The sequence below is a fragment of the Canis lupus genome, chromosome 32, assembly GCF_011100685.1.
Source record: "Canis lupus familiaris isolate Mischka breed German Shepherd chromosome 32, alternate assembly UU_Cfam_GSD_1.0, whole genome shotgun sequence".
In the NCBI taxonomy this organism is placed as follows: Eukaryota; Metazoa; Chordata; class Mammalia; order Carnivora; family Canidae; genus Canis; species Canis lupus.
The window spans coordinates 39,135,439-39,156,766 of record NC_049253.1 but is presented as its reverse complement, the minus strand read 5'-3'; the positions used below and the strand labels follow the sequence as shown (position 1 = coordinate 39,156,766).

The window sequence follows — 21,328 nt, the reverse complement described above, 5'->3', positions numbered from 1 at the left end:
TAGTGCTCTGTGTGGTCTTAGTGAGCTTCCCTTGGCAGGTAAGTCGTTCATGGTGGTAGCACTGTTATAATTCTAGAACTATTCTGTATGTACTGTGGAAGAGAGAAAATGAATAAATATGCTGAAAGTTTTGGAAACTAGAATTTTCACTGTTGAGGAGATGTAGATATGGAATGAGGGAAGACGAGGAAGAACTCCATAGTACTGGATCTGGATTTGAGTTAACTATGTGAACTTCTGATTTAAAAAAATCTATTTTGAAACTTTATCCACTGAATGCTCCCAGGCACAAATGTTACCTCAGTAGCAATATGCACATAAGATCCTGGATTCTATATACTATTCCCTTTTGAAAGAAACCAGAGTTCCTTAGAGAAATGGCTCATTCCAGGCCTGGGGGAACAGGCCAAATACAATGTGAGCCCGGAACACTTTGATGTCCCAGAGAGCAATGAAGTGGGTCATGTTTTAAACACAGGGAGGAGGGAGGAGGGGAGGGGGTGGGGGTGAATTGGTGATGGGCACTGAGGGGAGCACTTGACGGGATGAGCACTGGGTGTTATTCTGTATGTTGGCAAATTGAACACCAATAAAAAATAAATTTATTATTTAAAAAAATTTTTTTTTAAAAATAAACAAAGCGAGGGCAGCCTGGGTGGCTCAGGGGTTTAGCGCCACTTCAGCTCAGGGCCTCATCCTGGAGACCCGGGATCCAGTCCCGCGTCGGGCTCCCTGCATGGAGCCTGCTTCTCCCTCTGCCTGTGTCTCTGCCTCTGTGTGTGTGTGTCTCATGAATAAATAAAATCTTAAAAAAAAAAAAAAAAAAAGACACAGGGAGTCAGGTTAAAAGGACTGGCCAGGGGAACCCTGGGTGGCTCAGCAGTTTAGCGCCTGCCTTTGGCCCAGGGTGTGATCCTAGAGTCCCGGGATCGAGTCCCACATCCGGCTCCCTGCATGGAGCCTGTTTCTCCCTCTGCCTGTGTCTCTGCTTCTCTCTCTCTCTGTGTCTTTCATGAATAAATAAATAAAATCTTTTTTTTTTAATTTTTATTTATTTATGATAGTCACACACACACACACACACACACAGAGAGAGAGAGAGAGAGAGAGAGAGAAAGGCAGAGACATAGGCAGAGGGAGAAGCAGGCTCCATGCACCAGGAGCCCGACATGGGATTCGATCCCGGGTCTCCAGGATCGCGCCCTGGGCCAAAGGCAGGCGCTAAACCACTGCGCCACCCAGGGATCCCCATGAATAAATAAATAAAATCTTAAAAATAAATGAAAATTAAAAAAAAATAAATAAAAGGACTGGCCAAATGTGATACAGTTGAGTATTAAAAACACTAGTGGCAGCAAAGCATTATAGCACTTTGAACTAAAGAACTATCTATGGATCCATAGTGATAATAATTAAAGGAAAGTTCTTCTTGCCTGAGGAATGCCAGCTAATAACTACAGTAAAATTAGAAGATCAACAATGGGGGATCCCTGGGTGGCGCAGGGGTTTGGCGCCTGCCTTTGGCCCAGGGCGCGATCCTGGAGACCCAGGATCGAATCCCACGTCGGGCTCCCAGTGCATGGAGCCTGCTTCTCCCTCTGCCTGTGTCTCTGCCTCTCTCTCTTTCTCTCTCTGTGACTATCATAAATAAATAAATATTTTAAAAAAAAATTAAAAAAAAAAAAAGAAGATCAACAATGTAATCATTAATTTGAGCAAGGCTCTTCAATAGATACTAAAAGCACTGGAAAAAAAGTTACTTAGTACTAGAATATTCACAAACTCTTGCCAAATGAGTTTAATCTGAATCTAAACATGAGAAACAATCAGAAAAATCTAGAATGTCGGATATCCTATAATACAACTGGTCTGAATTCTTAAAGCCTATGCCATAAGAAACAACAACAAAGGAGCAAGGATGAAGAGAACCACCACCAAATATAAATCATGAACTTTGATTACATTAAAAAAACTAATGAAGACTTTTTATATGCTGACAACTAAGTAAATTTTAATATTAATACAAAGAAGGTGACATTGCATTTGATAGTGATTTTCTTATTTTAATGTGGTGATATAGGAAATCATCCTTATCTAAGGAGATGCATGTTCAGATTTTGAGACAAGAATCGTGATGACTTCAATTTCAGGTAAGTGAAATATAAATTGTAGGTACACAAATAAATCAAATATGATAAACATGTTGACAACCGCTACGGCATTCAATGTACTATTTTTTTCAATTTTTCAACAGCTTAAAAAATTTCAAAACAAAATGTTGGGGTCCAGGTATAGGTCACAGAATTTAGCAAAAAAGGGAAAATTTAGTCACATTGTCAAAGTGCTTTCATTTGAGTACTGGGTTCAAAAGCCAGAAGGCAGTAGTTTGCAGAACCAATGGACAGTGGAGATGTAAAGACACTGAATACAAAACTGTCTTTCAGAAGCCACAGCTATGAAGTAAACAAGAGATAGAGGAGGACAGGCTGAGGAAAAAGTTTTATTTTTTGTTTTTCTGGTTTGTTGTATCTGTAGTGTTTTGAGGGTGGAAGAGATTTAGCATTTTTACATAGATGGGTAAGTGCAAATGGCGAGAAGAGACTGAAGCTAACAGAGTGAGTGGGGATAATCTGTGGAGCCAAATCTCTGAAGCAGTGAACGTGGTGACAGTGGGCAGAGGAATTAGGTCATGGGTAGCAAATTAAAAAGCTGACTCTTACACGGAGCTATGAAAGAATGCAGGCACAGATTATGAAAAATGGTGGGTTTTGGAGCAGGGCATGAGAAGGTAAGAGAGTACCAGCCTAAGGGCATCCAATGTCTCTGGAAATTAGGAAATGATGTTATTTGAGAGTGAGAAAGAAGGGGGCAGGGCATGGGACATGAGAATGGCATAATTTTGAAATAAGTATTATGGGAAATGGGAGAGAAATGCCTAAGATCATGAGAAGTCTCCTCTAGCAGTGTCATGGATACAGCAGAGATGGGAGACTGTGAAGTGGCAAACTGGTGGAAAATCCACAATTTGTATATTTTCTCTAGCAGAAGCGTCCAGAAGCCCAGTACAAAAATGGAGAAGGTAAAAAAAAAAAAAAAAAAAAAAAAAAAAAAAATGGAGAAGGTGGTCAGCCTGATAAAGATGGGGGTTTTCCTATAAGTGTAACAGAATAATAAGAGAAAAAGGACGTTTAAGAGATTGGCAAGTGATTAACTGAAATAATAATACGAAACAGAAAAAAAAAATATATGAAACAGAAAGTGAGGCTAAGAAGAGGTTTTAATTTAGGAGTCAATTAGAATGGCAGAATCCAGAGCAGTTGTTTTCAACCCTTATTTGAAATCAGGATTACCTGGGGATCTTAAAAAAAAAAAAAAAAAAAAAAAAAAAAATCCGGTGGTGCCTAAGCCCCATTCCAGACCTAGTGAATCAGAATCTCCAGGTGTGGGTCTAAACCATATAAATGTTTAAAATCACAAAAAGTGGGGCACCTGGGTGGCTCTGTCAGTTAAGCGCCTGCCTTTGGCTCAGGTGATGGAGAGGGAAGCCACTGCCTAGACAGGAAGGAGCATGCCCAACTGGATGGGGGTGGGGAGGGAAAAGGAGTCAAAATGATAGGGAAATCTGGCTTCAAGTGGACCAGGGAAGAGAAGGCATTAGGGAAACATGGAGCATGTTGAAATTCCTCAACATGGAAACCATTTTTAAACCAAAAAAAAATAATGTAAAATTTGCTTAAAAATAGGGTATTTTAAAGGACTAAACATTTTCTTCCTCAAAAAGTAGAATTAAAAAAAAAAAAAAAGTAGAATTTTAAACAATAAACCTTCATGACCACCATCAGTACCCTGCACAGTTAAAACCAAAACATACTAAAAAACAGCAGCCTGGATGAATATTATAAGGGCTGCTTAATTCCAATCCCCCCCCCATTTTGTTTGATAAAGAATACGCACCTCCATTGGATGTGATACCACTACTTGATAAAAGATCTTCATTATTTGGTTCACCAGCTTTTTGTTCCATATTAATTATTGCTACCTCTTCTTAGAGATCTTGAAATAGGAGTGTTTCCCTGTTTGGTTCTTTAAGTTCTTATCTCTAGAAGACAGGGATTTGATCTTTATTAATAAGGTATTATGAGAACAAAATTCACAGAAGAGGAACTGACTTTGTTCATATTTCAAATTTAGTAATAACTCTTCACCAGGAAAATATTTATGCAGAAATATTTTATCACTACATAAATTAATAAGTGAATATAATCTGATTGCAAAAAATTGTTGCTTTTTCATGTCTAAGTAGCTTATTAAAGACAACCTGAAAATTAAAAACTAGTATTTTAATTAGGTTTATGATTAGTACTCGGCTTCAAAGGGCAAAGTTTTTTCTTAAGTCCCTCTCATAAGGTTACATTGTCAAATAACGGTAGAAAATATCTTCATTAAAAGTCACAAACTAATTTTTAAAAACCCCATAAATCAGCAAAGTGGAAATCATTAATAAAAGTTCAAACAGTGCTCATAATTTTAGATTAGGCCAAGAAGCGTTCTGGGTTTGGAGAACAATGGTGGTGGCCTGATTTCAAATCTCCCCCTCATCCTCTGAAAATAACTATAAAATCAACAAGGAGAACAAATGAATAAAAGCACATGGGTTCTATGCCTTCAGCCTCCCTAGATGACAGAGTACTACAACCTTCAAATTACTTGCTAACAGAGGGAAAGCGCTTTCCAAAACTGTTCCCACCATCTATCTATCAGCCCTGCGGGCACATACGTGTAGAGAATGGATGGAGAGGCTGGGAAACTGAAAGGGAGCAGAAGGCTGGAGGAAGCACAGACATATGCACCCCTGAAAGTGAACAGGAAAAGCCAAGATGTTAGGTTCAGGTTGCAACTAGGTAGTCCACAGCCCTGGCTCCCTAGTACCAGCTTGAAAGTGGGGGCGGGGGACGAGAAGTAGCAGCTTCAGGGAAGCAGTGTTTTTGAAGAAGAGATTATCGCACAGGGAAAGGAGAGAGGAGGGAAAATTCAGGCACCAGCATAACAAAAGAAGCAAGATAGACCAACCCTCCTTGTATCTCTCCCATTCTTCTATTGCCAAGTGTAATGGAAACCACATGAAAGAGGGAAATCTCAGAACAAGAATTCTATCCACGAAGTGACTAGGAATAGATAAAAAGCAGACCAAAAAAATAAAAATAAAAAATAAAATAAAAAAAAAATAAAAAAAGCAGACCACAACTACACAAAACTATTATAAAATGTCAGAAAATGTGAATAAAATCTTTTCAAACATGAAGTTGAAGAAAACTAATATAACACTGCAAGCTGAACTAGGTGTTCCCAAACAAGTACCTGAGAATGTGAAAAATCACCCTTGAATCAGAAATGTAAAACCAAGAAACACATAAACCAAGCAAGCAAATAGGAGGGAAGGAATGAAAGGAGAGTTGGCTGAGGTCAGGAAAGAAAGAGAAGGAAACGACCGACCATATCATATCAGAAATGAAGCCCAATGACAGAGTACACATGAGAGAACAGACTGTAATGAAGACTTAATCAAGATCCTGAAGAAAATCAGAAAAACAGAAGAGAAAAGGCTGAAAGAGGAAGTGAAAGAAATGGGAGACAGGCAAAAGAGGTTGGCCATCACTGGTGTCCCTGAAGAAAAGAAGTCAAAACAGTGAAACAAAACTATTATTTAAAACTATAATCCGGGGCAGCCCCGGTGGCGCAGCGGTTTGGCGCCACCTGCAGCCTGGGGTGTGATCCTGGAGACCCAGGATCGAGTCCCACATGGGGCTCCCTGCGTGGAGCCTGCTTCTCCCTCTGCCTGTGTCTCTGCCTCTCTCTCTCTCTCTCTGTGTCTATGAATAAATAAATAAAATCTTAAAAAAAAAAAAAAAGGAGGAAGCTTTTAAAAAAATTAAAAAATAAAAAAAAATAAAACTATAATCCAAGAAAGTTTCCTAGAAATAAAGGAAGCCATGAATCTACACATTTTTAATACTAGGGAATAGCGACGAAGAATGATCAACTCTGAAACATATCTTAATAAAACTACATTAAGATTTTAAAGATAGGACGCCTGGGTGGCTTAGTGGTTGAGCATCTGCCTTCAGCCCCGGGCGTGATTCTGGAGTCCTGGGATCGAGTCCCGCATCAGGCTCCCTGCATGGAGCCTGCTTCTCTCTCTGCCTGTGTCTCTGCCTCTCTCTCTCTCTGTGTCTGTCATGAATAAATAAATAAAATATTTTTTAAAAATAACATGCAAAGCAAGGCAATAGTAGAGCAGAATTTTAAGGAAACACAAGGAAAGAGCACACAAACCAAGGACCCTATATCCAGCCAAGATTTTCAAAAGAGTTAAAGCTCCCTCTGCGTAGTTCAGTCAATTAAGCATCTGACTTCTGGTCAGGTCATGATCTCAGGGTCCTGGGATCCAGCTGGTATTGGGCTCTGCACTCAGCTTCTCCCTCTCCCTCTGCCATGTCCTCACCCCAAAACCTGCTCATGTGCACATGAGCACTCTCTCTCTCTAATAAGTAAGATCTTTAAAAAAAGAGTCAAAGCCATAAAAAAAGTTTTGAAAGTGCCATAACACTGTATATATGTGCCCCTTCTGAAGAATCTTCTAGAGGAGGTGAGGCTTTATCCAAGCAGAAGATGGCTGGCAAGTATGGCAAAGTGTGAACAACTGGTGAAATTTTTTTGTTTTTTCTATAGGCCTTGTATTTTCCAAAATAAAACTTAGGAAAAAAATGAACATTAAAAAAAATCAAAACACCATGACTGAGGAAAGCGTGCAAAAGGTCTGCTGATGCACATGACCTATTCAGCTGTAAAGTTGAGACTAAAACATAGGAGGGGTAAAGGCATTGAGGAATAACATATAAATATTATGTGTGTGAAAAAGAAATACAAATGTAACTCAAAATGGGAAAATAAATGACAAAAAGGGGGAAAGTATAAGACCACTGGTTGTCAAAAAGTATCATTTAAAACTGACAGAAAGCAAAGAGTTAAGAATAAAAACAGTCTGTAGGAGTACTACAAAAAGCACTAATGCAAAGGTAAGCACTAGAATAAAAATACAAACCTTCTTAAGTGACAAAAAAAATTTTTTTTCCTAGAGAGAGAGAGAGAGCAGGGAGGAGAGGGAGAGGGAGAAAGAGAATCTTAAACTGGTTCCATATGGAGCTTGACAGAGGGTTTAATCTCACAACCCTGAGATCAAGACCTGAGCTGAAATCAAGAGTCAGATGCTTAACCACGTAAGCCACTCAGGTGCCCTGACAAAGAAGTTTTTTGTTTTTTGTTTTTTTATTTTTATTTATTTATTTATTTATTTATTTATTTATTTATTTATTTATTTATTTATTTATGATAGTCACAGAGAGAGAGAGAGAGAGAGACAGAGACACAGGCAGAGGGAGAAGCAGGCTCCATGCACCGGGAGCCCGACGTGGGATTCGATCCCGGGTCTCCGGGATCACGCCCTGGGCCAAAGGCAGGCGCCAAACCGCTGCGCCACCCAGGGATCCCACAAAGAAGTTTTTTTAAAGAAAGAGAAGAAACACACACAAAAAAATAGTAAATATAATATATAGTAATCATATCACCAGAAGATGATGTGAGAATAATGTGACAGAATTTAGACCAAATACTGAATGTGACAGGACTTAACCTGCTTATTCAAAGAAAAGGATTTTCAAATTGGCTGTTAAAAATTTCAATTCTATACTCTATACAAAAGGACACTTAAAGGCACTGATTCAAAAAGACTGCAAAAAAAGTGATAGACAAAAATTTGCCAGAATGAACACAGTAAGAGAGCAATGGTTAAAATCCTGATGCCAGACCAGGTAAGTCTTCAAGGCAGAGAATTAAATAAAACAAACGGCATTTAAAGTGAAAAGCCACAATCCACAATAAAGATCCAGTACTTCTGATCTTGTGCCATATAACACAGCACCCACCTTAGATAAAATATACATTACAGGAGATACAGTAAGAATCAGAAACACAGTGATGATAAGACTTTAACAGGCTGCTCAGTATGAGATAGGTCACGCTGACAGAACATAAGGATATAAAAAATTTAGATGAAATCACTGAGGTAGACTTTTTCAATATACATCAAACACAAGGCTTTGATAATAGAGCATATACCTTCCTCTCAAGCACACATGTAAGGAACACTGACACAAAACCAATCATATTCTAGGGCAAAAATAAAAGATTAGCAGGTTCCAAGGCACCTTGGTGGCTCATTCAGTCAAGTGTGGGACTCTTGGTTTTGGCTCAGGGCATAATCTCAGAGTTGTGAGACGGAGCCCCATGTCAGGCTCTGGGCTCAGTGTGGTGTCTGCTTGAGATTCTCTCTCCCTCTCCTGCTTCTGCCACCACACCCTATGCTCTCTCTCTCTCTCTCTAATAAATAATCTTAAAATAATCAGCAGGTTTCCATAAAGTAAAAATATTACAAACATTTTCTGTTCACAATGTCATAAAACTAGAAATGAAAAGTAAAACCCCAAAGCAAAAAGGCCTTTCCACCTGGAAATTCAAAGACCTATTAAACAACTGTGTGATAAAGGGAATATAAAGGAAAATTAAAGAATTTTCGTAAAATAATGACAATGAACACAGTACACGAGAATCTGAGAGACAGTAAAGTGGTGTAAAAAAAGAAATTCCTGGCCTTAAACACCTGTTTCAACAAAAATGAGAGAATGAGCTAAATTTCTATGACAAAAAGAAGAAAAAGTAAAACAAAAGAAAGCATATCATAGGAAATAATAAAGATATAAACAGAAATTAATGAAGTAGAGAACAGAAATACAGTAAATCAAAGTAATGAATCAGAATCCTGATTCTTTTTTAAAAAAGCAAATAAATACAGGCAGGGACCACTGAAGTGATAAAAAAAAAAAAAGGAAGGTCAAAATGCTTATCATTTTTTACAGTAATTCACGATTATAAGCATTTTTTGTAAAACTCTGTAAGCTAAAGAGAATTTTTATTGAACAGAATTCCTTTTTATTTCACTCACAGTTTTTCCCTTTTGATTAATGAGGTGCCATCTGTCAAAACTACAGTTAGATAAATTCTACCTTAATGTATCTCATACTACCATTTTTAAGAAATAAGTAGTAGCTAGGGAGACATTCCATAAAGAATTAGAATAAATGTAATGTTAGGATTGCTAGGCAACTCAGATGTTCTAAATAGAAGAAATTGGTATGGGAGTGGGGGAGGGAGGCCCTCATTTAAACAAGTCTTATCAAAAAACAAAAAACAAAAAAAAAGTCTTATCACGAATGTTTGCTATATAACTTACATACTAAAATGATGCATTTGAGGATTCTTTAGGATGATGAAAGATACTAAGAAAATTCAAATTACTGAGTAATGTTAATATTATAAAATACAGACAGATCAAGAATATGAAGGAATGAGCAGGACATGAGCAGGACACGGTTGGGAAGTTACACACTGATCCACTCTCCTAGATACCAATGTTTTTGGTGTCAAGCAGGAAATAGAACCTACGAGTAAGGTAAGTAGAACTGAAACTAAGAGTTGGAGAAGAGAAAAGAAAGGAGGAGGTTTGACTTTAGAATATTCTGATTAAAAAAAACAACAAGTACGGGGGCACTTGGGTGGCTCAGTCAGTTAAACATCTGACTCTTGGTTTCAGCTGAAGTCAAGATCTCATTAGTCCTGGGATCAGCTCATCTTGGGCTCCAAGCTCAGTGGGGAGTCTGCTTGAAGATTTTCTCCCTCTGTCCCCCCACCCCCAACTTGCGTGTTCTCTCTAAAATGAACAAATCTTAAAAAAACAAACAAAACAAAAACCCAAGTTTGTTTATTTTGGATAAGATGATGAATGTAATAAACTCATTAATTCAGTATACCATGATAGGTGGCAGCCCTTCAGAAGGAAATTTTTTTCTTAGAAAATTAACAGTTTAAAAAAAGAAAAGAAAGGGATCCCTGGGTGGCGCAGCGGTTTAGCACCTGCCTTTGGCCCAGGGCGCGATCCTGGAGACCCAGGATCGAATCCCACGTCGGGCTCCCGGTGCATGGAGCCTGCTTCTCCCTCTGCCTAGGTCTCTGCCTCTCTCTCTCTCTCTCTCTCTGTGACTACCATAAATAAATAAAAAATATTAAAAAAAAAAGTTTAAAAAAAAAAAAAAGAAAACTGATAGTTTAAGGAAGACAGCATAGATTTATTTACTTAAACAAGAATTTTTAAATAAACATTTATTTTTAAAGATGTTTAGTACTTCCATTTGCCAATGCTACCAGTTAATGAAATCTGCCTTTTAAAAAGTATTAGACTAACCATATCCTCAATTTGGTCAAATCACTCAGTATTTCTCTACTTCCATGACATTAAGAATTGAAACATTATTCCTATTTCCAGGCATAAAGATTACTAAAATATTAAAGATTTCTGGCAAAAGAAACTTTTTTTTTTTTTTTTTGCCACAGTAAGACATGAAATTGTATTTTGTTGATTTGGGGATAATAACGTGGACTTACATGTGTTTGATTAAATCTCTGGGTATAGTACAAAGCTGAGATCTTGGCCTCTTCAGGTATGCCCAACACTTATTTTGAACAATTCTGCTATATTTAAAATTATGAACAGGTTCACATTGAAAAAAGCCTTAAATTTCTGACAAGTAACAGCTAAGAAAGGATTCTACTATGATTATCCAATTGGAGTGTTGTAGAAAAGGCCTTAGAAACCACAGACCATGAAAAGACTTTTGTGGAGGATTCCTACATATATCAACTGATGATTTAAGTCCTTAGGATGCTGAACCCATCCTACTTTCCACGAAGCCTGAGACTGGAAATTTTATAAAATTGGTCCATACTCTCCCATCCAAGTACTAACCGCGCCTCTCAAAGAACAAGTCTGAAGGGTTTGTTTTCCTTAGGAAATTCTAAGGCACCCCCCAAGACTGATTCAAATACAACATACTTAGGCTAGTGCAATCTCAGAAATGCAATAAGAACAGTTAATGCCAAACACTGCCTTAGGGGCAGCCTGGGTGGCTCAGCTGTTTAGCGCAGCCTTCAGCCCAGGGTGTGATCCTGGAGACCCAGGATCGAGTCCCATGTCAGGTTCCCTGCATGGAGCCTGCCTCTCTCTCTCAATCTCTCTCTCTCTCTGTATTCTCATGGATAAATAAAATCTTAAAAAAACAAACAAAAAAAAAACACTGCCTTCACTGCCTGAGTTACTGTTAAGTGCTCATTAACTCCACATTGCTCTTAATGCTTGCTTTCTCAATCACATTCTTTCTCTCTAGTTCTTGTTCCTGGACTATCAGGGTTCAAATCCTAGCTCTGTGATCTACTGGCTTTGTGAGTGTGAGAACACTATTTAACCTCTTTAATACTAAAAGATGGAGATAAAGAGCGTGCACCTAAAAGAATAACTCACGGGCAGTCTTACTATATAGTACTTGCAGCAATCCCTATGCAAATGGTATCCCATAATAGTGTAGTAATACATCAACAATACTGTCTTTATAATTTAGGCAGCGTATACTAACTCACTTTCCTGTCATAAACGGCTATATCTTTCTATTCATCAAGAAAGAAGCTATTAAGTTTCATATAAGTCCACTAACATCAAAGAACATAGGTTTTTTTTTTCTTTTAATTTTTATTTATTTATGATACTCACACACAGAGAGAGAGAGAGATGCAGAGACATAGGCAGAGGGAGAAGCAGGCTCCATGTACCGGGAGCCTGACGTGGGATTCGATCCAGGGTCTCCAGGATCGCGTCCTGGGCCAAAGGCAGGCGCAAAACCGCTGCGCCACCCAGGGATCCCCAAAGAACATAGGTTTAAACAGCATTGAATAAACACAGATACTATTATCCTCTAATACAGAAGTACGCTATTTAAGATATATTTCTCTAGTACATAATACTGTCTTGTAAAGAGGCAGCATGAAAGGAGGACAAGATTTAAAACCAGGAAACTTAATTCTGTCACTGGTTACCCGAGAGAGGAGGAGCAAATCTTTTCCTATCTCTGAGCCTCAATTTCCACCATTACTAAATGAAAATGCAGTTGTATCTTCCAAACTTTTTTTTAAGCAGAGGAGGCCTTTCTCTAAATTGTCAGAGTCCCAACCACACACCCTCCCCTCTGCCTCAGAGACACCTTTATGGAATGCAGATGCTCTGCTGAACAGGGTTTGAAAACCACAGAGAGAAAGCCCTTGTAGCTTTATTATCTTAGAAATTCCAGCCAAGGCCTTCATCAAGCTCAAGGCTTCAGGCTCTAAAATAAATAAGATATAGGTAGGCATAAATATAATAAATCAGTATATTGGTTTTATATGTTCACAATTCTTAAATATAATCCAAAGTAAAACAAGAGATACCTTAATATATGGAAATTCTTATTTTCACTTATCCTATTAACACCTGAAAAAGAAAATATTTTAAAATCTGTGTATTAACAGATAGCCATACTTCATTACCTAAAACTTATTATTTTTAAAAGTTCAATCCACAAGTTCATTTTCATCACCTAAGATCCTGACAACACCTAACACACACACAACCATCACCACAAAACCTTTAAGTTCTTTTTCCTTTGTGCTTATCTTGCATATGAAAGTATATTTGAATTAATAGCCTATGACACTTACCTAGGCTATGTTTGTACAACAGAACATGTCTAAGTGTATACTCCCTATTGGTCCAATGCTAATTCTGATGGTACAGATCTCACTGGCATTATTAAGATAACACATCAAGTAAGCCACTTGCCCAGATCTTTCCAGACCAGATCTTTCTAGATATAGTCCAAATTGACTTAAATAGACCACCTGAATGTCTTCTAACCATTTAAATTGCTTTTCAATGTTTGGAGATGCTTTGACCAGGCAACAGTTCTAGAGCTTGGTTACAAAAGTTGCTAAGCAGAATTCCCATCTGGTGAGTCAGAAATAGACCTATAAATTTTAAGCAGTGGAGCTGAGATTACAACCAACCAGGATTTTGGGCATATCTTAGTGCAATCTGAGTGAGCAATTGCCATGTTGGAAAAATAAATGACAATATCCTAAGTGCAGGATTAGGCTTAATGAACAGAGGTAGGTGCTAGTTCAGGGTGGAGACATACTTTCTAAAAGCTAGAGCACCTTGAATATATACGTGGAGAACTTCCTTGTGAGGTGTTCAAGCTGAGAGGGGATGAGCATTTGCTGGGATGACAACTGCCACTGGGTGTCCTCTCAAGAGCAGAGCATTAGACTAGAAGATCTTAAGTCACAAGGAAACAGTGCTAGAATATGAAATTTAGTTTTACTTCTATTCTTTCATGCTTTAATCAGCTCTTGCCAGACCTATTACAAAATACTTCAAAGTGACCTTTCTAGCGTCTGTTTCTTACAATCTTTAAGAGTTTCCTTTAGGGATCCCTGGGTGGCGCAGCGGTTTAGCGCCTGTCTTTGGCCCAGGGCGCGATCCTGGAGACCCGAGATCGAATCCCACATCGGGCTCCCGGTGCACGGAGCCTGCTTGTCCTTCTGCCTGTGTCTCTGCCTCTCTCTCTCTCTCTGTGACTATCATAAATAAAAAAAAAAAAAAAAAAAAAAGTTTCCTTTAAAATCAGACTCTTTTGCCATATTGTGTTCAAAGACTAAAATCTGAACTAAAACTGGCACCCAAAGCCCTTTAGGATCTGACCTAATCAACCTCCCAGCTTCATCTCCTGCTTTTCCCCTGACACATTCTCAACTGGAGTCTACCTGCTATGTCCTGAGGGTATCCTGCTCTTTCAGAATTCCGCTTTTATTTATACTCTTTTTTAGTTCTTTCTCTCCTTCTTAGCAAAAACCTGCAGTTCAGTTTTTAGGGCTATGGAAGAAGAGGTTCAATACTATATTGCTGGTGACAATGAACATTGAAAATCAATGTTCAATAATTAAGGGAAAGAAAACTGCCCAATGCCTCTGAATAAAATAATTTACTAGAGGGGACTATATTTGGAAGGCATGCTCTCCTTACTGTTCCCACATCAAAAGTAATAAGCTTCAATCATTCATGCATACAAAGCATTCGGCAAAGGGCCTGGCTGGTACATAGTAAACATTCAGTAATTATGACTTACCACTACTGGGATTCTGATAGCTTACAATGTAGGGCTGCTATGAATAGTGCTTTTGTAAATACTAGAGATAAAGCTAAGATCAAGACTGATCAAATTTCTTCCCTCACAGATCTTATAATCTAGTGGGAAAAGAAAGACACTAAGGAAACAAATAAAAAATATAATTTTGGGGAGGGATTGGGTGCAATGCAGAAACTACCACAGAGAGTGGTATACAGAGAGATGGAGCTGAGGCTACTTTAGTTAGGGCAGGTCAGAGAAGACCTTTCTGAGGAGGTGACATGTGAGCTGAATGTGAAAAAAGAGTCACCCCCACAGAGAAGGGAGGAAGCTCCTAAGAGGAAATACCACATACAAAGGTCTTGGGATGAACAGCAGTGTTTGCTGACCACAGAAAGGAAGCAGTGAGGCTGCCACATAGACAAGGGAAGGTAGGAGACCTGCTTACAGACAAACAGTTGTTTATCGTGCCCAAAGGGGCACTTATTGCCAGTTTCTTTCCTAAATTTTCCTGAGAAAGTGTTGGGGAGGTTGGCAGGGGGTAGAGCTCATAGTACCTTGACAAGGACTTTGGGGTTTATTCTAATTGTAATGGAAAACCACTGGAGGATTTTAATAGGGGGCATATGATTCTCTAGCAGTCAAGTGAAATATATACTGAGCTGAAGTAGAGGCCAGTTAGGAGGCCATTGGAGTAGCCCAGCAAAAGGACAACAGCTAACTCTAGAGTGGGCCAGGGGTCAAAAGTGGGTTGGTGCTGGGTTTGGGAATGGGGACTGACTGCAAGTGGGTACAAAGGCTCTTTTTTGGGGTGATGGACATTTTCTAAAACTGGATTGTAATAATTGCGCAACTCTGTACATTTACTAAAAAGCACTAGATTTTAGGGAATCCCTGGGTGGCTCAGCGGTTTGGCACTTACCTTTGGCCCAGGGCGCGATCCTAGGGTCCCGGGATCGAGTCCCGTGTCGGGCTCCCAGCGTGGAGCCTGCTTCTCCCTCTGCCTGTGTCTCTGCCTCTCTCTCTCTCTATGTCTATCATGAATACATTTTTTTTAAAAAAGCACTAGATTTTACACTTAAAACCAGTGAATGTTATGGTATATAAATTAGACCTCAGAAAAGCAGTTCAGAAAAAAAGCTGATTGACTATTCTTTGCATGTACACTGTTGTCATGTTTTGTGGAGTAAGAGTGTGTGGGGGGGTGCATATTAGCTGCCTGGGTCCTAGAAGTAAGCCAGTTAAACCTGAACACTGTTTTTTTCCTGCACCATGAAAATTCCAAAGTGTGTTCATTCAAGTGTGTTCACCAGAGGTTGCTTTTGGCCAGATTTTAACATCCCCACTCATGGAAGCACTTCTGTATTGCCTACTTTCTCCAAGCTTGGACCTCAATCCTCAGATGTTCAAAACTCTAATTTAATATACATATAATGGGGATCCCTGGGTGGCGCAGCGGTTTGGCGCCTGCCTTTGGCCCAGGGCGCGATCCTGGAGACCCGGGATCGAATCCCACATCGGGCTCCCTGCATGGAGCCTGCTTCTCCCTCTGCCTATGTCTCTGCCTCTCTCTCTCTCTCTGTGTGACTATCATGAATAAATAAATAAAATCTTTATAATATACATATAATGGATACCCAATAACATATTAGATAAGGACCAAGATTAACTCACCTTTATTCCCTTAACCAGAGCAAATACAGTGACATATTAATAGAAATACAAATAAAAGTCTGAAAATTGCTTTCAGCGTTAGACTAGTTCTTTCCTATGCACCTAATTTATTTTCACTTCTTTATTTTATTTTTATTTATTTATTTTTTATTTATGATAGTCACAGAGAGAGAGAGAGAGAGAGAGAGAGAGAGAGAGGCAGAGACATAGGCAGAGGGAGAAGCAGGCTCCATGCACCGGGAGCCCGACGTGGGACTCGATCCCGGGTCTCCTGGATCGTGCCCTGGGACAAAGGCAGGTGCCAAACCGCTGTGCCACCCAGGGATCCCTTATTTTCACTTCTGACCAAATTCTTTATGGAAGTCTTTTCCTTGAGATTTATAGGGTTCAGGAAACTATTTAGTGGTCTCCACTACTACAGACCTGTCACTGTCCCAGCTGGGGAGCTTTAAAATATACACCAATATAGGACTGATTCCATGTGATTTATAACAATTAACATATGGATTAGCTTCCTGCAGTGGCTGTAACAAATTACCACAAGCTTGGTGGCTTAAAATAAGGGCCATTTATCCTCTCACGGTTCTGGAGGCCAGAAGTCCAAAAGCAGTCCCACAGGATTGAAATTGGGGTTATTGGCAGGGCTGTGCTCTCACTGCAGGCTCTAGAAAAGAATCTATTCCTTGCCTCTTTGAGTGTCTGTCGGACGCCAGCATTACTTATTGATTTATGGCCTCATCACTTGGATCTCTGCCTCTGTGGTACTGCATTCTCCCCTTCTGACTGTCTGTATCAAATCTCCTCTCTCTGTCTCTTAGGAGAACACTTGTGTTACATTGAAAGTCCACCCAGATAATCCAAAATAATTTCACCATTTCAAGATCTTTGACTTCATCATGTATGTAAAGACCCTTTTTTCCTTATAACGTTTACAGGTACCAGGGATTGCGACCTCATGTTTTTGGGTAGCTCTTATTCAAACTACTATACCATATAATTTGGGGTCACCTGGTTTGGGAATATGTGGTTCACAGAGGCCTGATTTCATTAAGTGTGCAGTTTTAAAGTGAGTGATTCTAACGTACTAGATAACACCAAGTCTTCTTTGTCAAACACATTAATAAGGACTGTGCACACACCAAATAAATTGTCCATTTCTGCCCTCAATTTATTTGGAGAGTATCATGGTATCTCTATGGCATAAAAAAAACATTTTACCCACAACACAAATAGATGACTGTGTAAGATTAAAAACAATATGCTCCGGAGGTGGGAGGACCAGGTCTCTCCCACCACTCCCCCCCCCCCCCCCCCCCCCCCCCCCCACACACACAGGCGACTAACACACAGAAACAGTCCTGCCTACCTAGCTAGTCTCTGGGATGCCTGGTAGGCACTGGCCCTTTCTTTCCTGAATCATCAGCTGATAGAGAAAGCAAGAAGTGGTTGCCTAGTCAAAAACAAAAACAAAAAGATCCCCAGAAATAACAACAGGCCTCATTTTTCTTCTATTTTCCCCTGACCTTACAGTACACCAAGATGCAAGAACAAATCCTGGAACGGCCTGAGTGCTGACCTGGAACAAAATTTTATGGAAAAGGCTGGACTCCCTGTTTCTGACTGATGCTCATAATAGGGCATAGCCAGAATCTTTTTTTTTTTTTTAATTTTTTGCATAGCCCGATTCTTTTTTTTTTATTTTTTATTTTTTGCATAGCCAGATTCTTTTTTTTTTTTTTTAATTTTTTGCATAGCCCGATTCTTAAGGTCACTTGCAGAAAGGGCTCCAGCTGAAAGAGTCCCTACGCACATCTACGACAATCTCGTTTTGGACGACAGGTTGGTGACTGTCCACGGCTTCCCTAACCCACCCCCCTGTGCATGGGAGGCGGCGTAGGAACAAGAAGCGCTCCTGTTGGGACAGCATCGCAGTTATTACCCTCCCAAAAGGGGAATGCTTTGCGGAGGGTCCTTCGGTCCCAGTCCCAGCCGCTGTCCCCGGAAGTCCTGCGATCCCCGAACACGGCAGCTGTCCCTTCTGCGAAAGAAACGACTTGTTGGGCATCTGCCACGTGCGAAATAAACGGGAAGGTCCGGAAGGTTCCAGAAATGAAGAGGCGCCGCTGCGGTCCTCAGGAGCGCGCGCGCCCCGCCCCTCACCCGGTCTCCGCGCCGAGCCCCGCCCCTGTACCTGCGAGCGGCGCCGCATCCTAAGAAACCTGGCGCGTCCCGGCGGGGGGGGGGGAGGGGCGGCTCCTCCTCCTCCTCCTCCTTCTCCTCCTCCTCGGCGGCGGCTCCTCCTCCTCCTCCTCGGCGGCTCCTCCTCCTCCTCCTCCTCCTCGGCGGCGGCGGCGGCGGCGCGACGCGCTGACCCGGCCTCGCAGCGCTCGCCCTGCGGCCTCCGCCTGCCCCACCCGGCCCGGGCAGCCGTTGGCCACCGCGGTGTGACGTGGCGGCTCCTCCCGCCCGACTCCGCCTCCCGGACGCCGTCGCGGGCAACTGACGTAGACGCCGGCGCCCGAGCCCTGGCCGCGGCCGCTGCTTACGTCACCCAGGGGCGACCCCGCGTCGGGCGCCGGGGCGTCGCGTCCGTCGAGGCCTGTCGCTTCCTCACTCCGCCGTCACCGGGTGTCCGCGTGCTGCGCCCCAGCGGTGCCGCGGTCGTCCCGCGGGGAACCTTCCCGGACCCGTGCGACCCGCGCCGAGCCCTGTCTCCGGGACGCCCGAGGCCCGGCCAGATCGTGGCGCGTGGCCCGTCGCCCTCCACCCGGCGCAGCTCTGCCTTCGTGCTGGTCCGCTGTGTCCAAGGCCTGGCGGGTCCAGGCGCGCCCGGACCGCGGACTCGGCCCCCGACAGCTGCTCCCCGCGCCGCGCTCTCGGTTGCGCTCGGTTGTCCTCTCCAACAGACAGTTTATCAGGTCAGATGGTCCATGACACCGACCCGCTGCGGCCGCCCGAATTAGCGCCCAAGGGGGGGGGGGGGACTCCAGGAAGGCCCGAGGGTGACACATGCAGCATCAGCAGCCGCGGCGCACACGCCAATGGCAGATTAACTTTCTGAGTCTAAACTGATCGGAAACGTTGATAAATGCCGCATTCCTTAATGTAATCACGGATTTTATTTAAATTTTTTAAAGATTCTATTTATTTATTCATGAGACACAGAGAGAGGCAGAGACACAGGCCGAGGGAGCAGCAGGCTCCATCCATGCAGGGAGCCGGATGCGGGACTCGATCTTGATCTCGGTGCCATGAGTTCGAACCTCACGTTGGATATAGAGATTACTAAAATAAATAAATAAATAAACTTAAAACTATTTTATATTTATATTTCCATGTATTTTCACATGTTGTATGAAATTACGCGCCCTGAATTTTCTTACGCAGTTCTTTGCGTTTGGAAGTGTCTTGCAGTTTTACTTCTCAATATTTTTGTATATTGAATTAAAAAGAGTTTCTGAGCTGTTGAAATAGAGAATGTAAAGATGTGAAGTGTTGTGCCCAAGATTGCGAATCTGAGAAGCCACCGAAGCCACCAAGGAGCCGACACCGATGCAAGCGCACGAGGGTTGATTTACAAGCTCGAACTTGGGTCCAAGTACACCCGACACAGTGGAGCAGGGACTTGGACCCCGAGGTGGGTTACAGCTGGGTGTTTTATAGGCTGGTCTAGGGGATTTTCAGAAGGGGTGGAGGAATTTCTCAAGTTCTGTTTACATTTTGATATGGGGCTTTCAAGGGCATTGAGCTCTGTTCTCATTCTAATATGGGACTTTCTACCACCAGTGTGGGCTCTGTTGTCTTTTTTTTTTTTTTTTTTTACGTATCTTTTTTTTTTTTTTTTTAATTTTTATTTATTTATCATAGTCACAGAGAGAGAGAGAGAGAGGCAGAGACACAGAGGGAGAAGCAGGCTCCATGCACCGGGAGCCCGACATGGGATTCCATCCCGGGTCTCCAGGATCGCGCCCTGGGCCAAAGGCAGGCGCCAAACCGCTGCGCCACCCAGGGATCCCCTCTGTTGTCTTTCTCATATGGGATTACCTGCCAAGGACATTGAGGACATTCTGCAGTTTTTCCCGTAAAGTTCAGCTCTTATTCACAGGGGCCTAAGATGGCTGCACTTGTGCTAATGCTAAACTTGTGGTGGAAAAAAATAAAATAAAATAAAAATAAACTTGAGGTGGAATGGCCTTGATTTTTCTCGGCCTCCACATGAAGGGGTCCAGTTTTCCTCATTCACTCAGTCATTTCACATTTATTTATAAAGTACCTGTCACATGCCATGTGAAGGTGTTGAAAATAGAGCCATGAACCAGATCAATTCTCTATCTTCATAGAGTTTATGTTCTTGTAGAGGAAGATGAACAATGCACAAAGGGACAAGTTCAAATATGTCTGATGATGGTAAGTGTTATGGAGACGGGGTAAGGAAATTAGGGAGTGTGGGGTGAGTCAACACTAAATGAACAAGTCTTTTTTTTTTTTTTTTTTTTAATTATAAAGAGAAAGGAAAAGAGTTTTATTCAAGTTCAAGTTAGGACACAGCTGCCTGGGAGATACACCATCCTCATAAAGAAGAGTGCACTGGGGAAAGAATGCTTGATAGTTATATACAGCTTTTTTTTTTCCACATAAAGAGTTGCAAATCATCATGACGAAGGACATTCCAGAAAGTTACAGGCTTTCTCTTATGTGTTTAGTATGTGCAAGGCGGTATGACTTTAATCTTATGATTAAAGAATGGCTTTTTTCTTTTTTCTATCTTTACATTTGGAATGTTCCTTTTCAGTTATATTTTAATGAAACAGATGTACAATGTGTAGCATGGGGCAAAAATAGAGCCCATGTTTTGAAATTTTGCTGAGTCATTTTTCACCTTGGTAAATGTTAAAGTATAGCTTCCCTGAGAATCCAGAAGCAGGGCCTCCAAACATGAAAAGTCAAAAATGTTATTTTATCAGATGCCATTTCATAGTGTCCTCTGAGAAAGCCTCATTGTTAAAATGACATTAAACAGAGACCCATAGGACTGGAGGGAGGAGCCATATGTACACCAAGTACATGGTTGGTGTATTTGAGAATGAAGCAAACGGCCAGTGAGGCCTGAGCAGAGTGGGCCAACAGGAGAACATTGGGGTTCTAGACACTTAGGGACTACGTCACCAAGAACTCTTTGGTAAGAGTCTATGTCTAGGTTCAGGGTTGTTATTTATTTGTCCTCCATCATTGGCTCCTACTCTGGACCAGATTCTGTGCTGGGCATTGGGTGGGGAGAAGTGGTTATAAAGAAGCTCCAGTTTCTGCCTTCAAGGAGCCAGTATCATCCTTATTGGTGTCAATACAAATGGCTGCTGGCTTTTATGAGGTCCATTTAAGAAGGGTGGGTTGATTCAAGGGTGGTTCAGAAATAAGGAACCCAGATCTGGTCTGAGCTTTGACACTGACTATATAACCATGGGCAAGCCATTTAACCTTTTAGAGCATTAGTATTT

The 21,328-nt window shown here is 41.3% G+C and overlaps 1 protein-coding gene and 1 long non-coding RNA gene across 18 annotated transcripts in view; one reads left to right on the top strand and one right to left on the bottom strand.

The window, feature by feature from the left end:
- The window catches only part of CCDC158 (coiled-coil domain containing 158), a 127,331-nt gene that overhangs the window by 85,056 nt on the left and 20,947 nt on the right, over window positions 1-21,328 (bottom strand). For 4 of the 16 annotated variants that reach the window (XM_038582387.1, XM_038582397.1, XM_038582398.1 and 1 more), the window contains exons 1-3: window positions 17,200-17,958; window positions 12,424-12,466; window positions 3,955-4,099 (exon numbers count right to left, since the gene is read on the bottom strand). In XM_038582387.1, coding sequence (XP_038438315.1) covers window positions 3,955-4,024 — 70 coding nt within the window. In that variant the 5' untranslated portion in view covers window positions 4,025-4,099; window positions 12,424-12,466; window positions 17,200-17,958. Of the gene's footprint in view, window positions 1-3,954; window positions 4,100-9,058; window positions 9,158-12,423; window positions 12,467-17,199; window positions 17,962-18,024; window positions 18,158-21,328 lie in introns of those variants that run through there. The other 12 variants (XR_005382942.1, XR_005382944.1, XR_005382943.1 and 9 more) reach the window with 10 other exon arrangements.
- Window positions 1,869-18,082, top strand: LOC119867171. 2 transcript variants are annotated; one of them, XR_005382945.1, is made up of 4 exons: window positions 1,869-2,150; window positions 9,440-9,565; window positions 16,652-16,731; window positions 17,364-18,082. It is a non-coding gene; the product is annotated as an uncharacterized LOC119867171 (long non-coding RNA). The 2 variants fall into 2 exon arrangements; XR_005382946.1 differs by lacking the exon at window positions 16,652-16,731 and having other exon boundaries at window positions 1,870-2,150; window positions 17,364-18,079.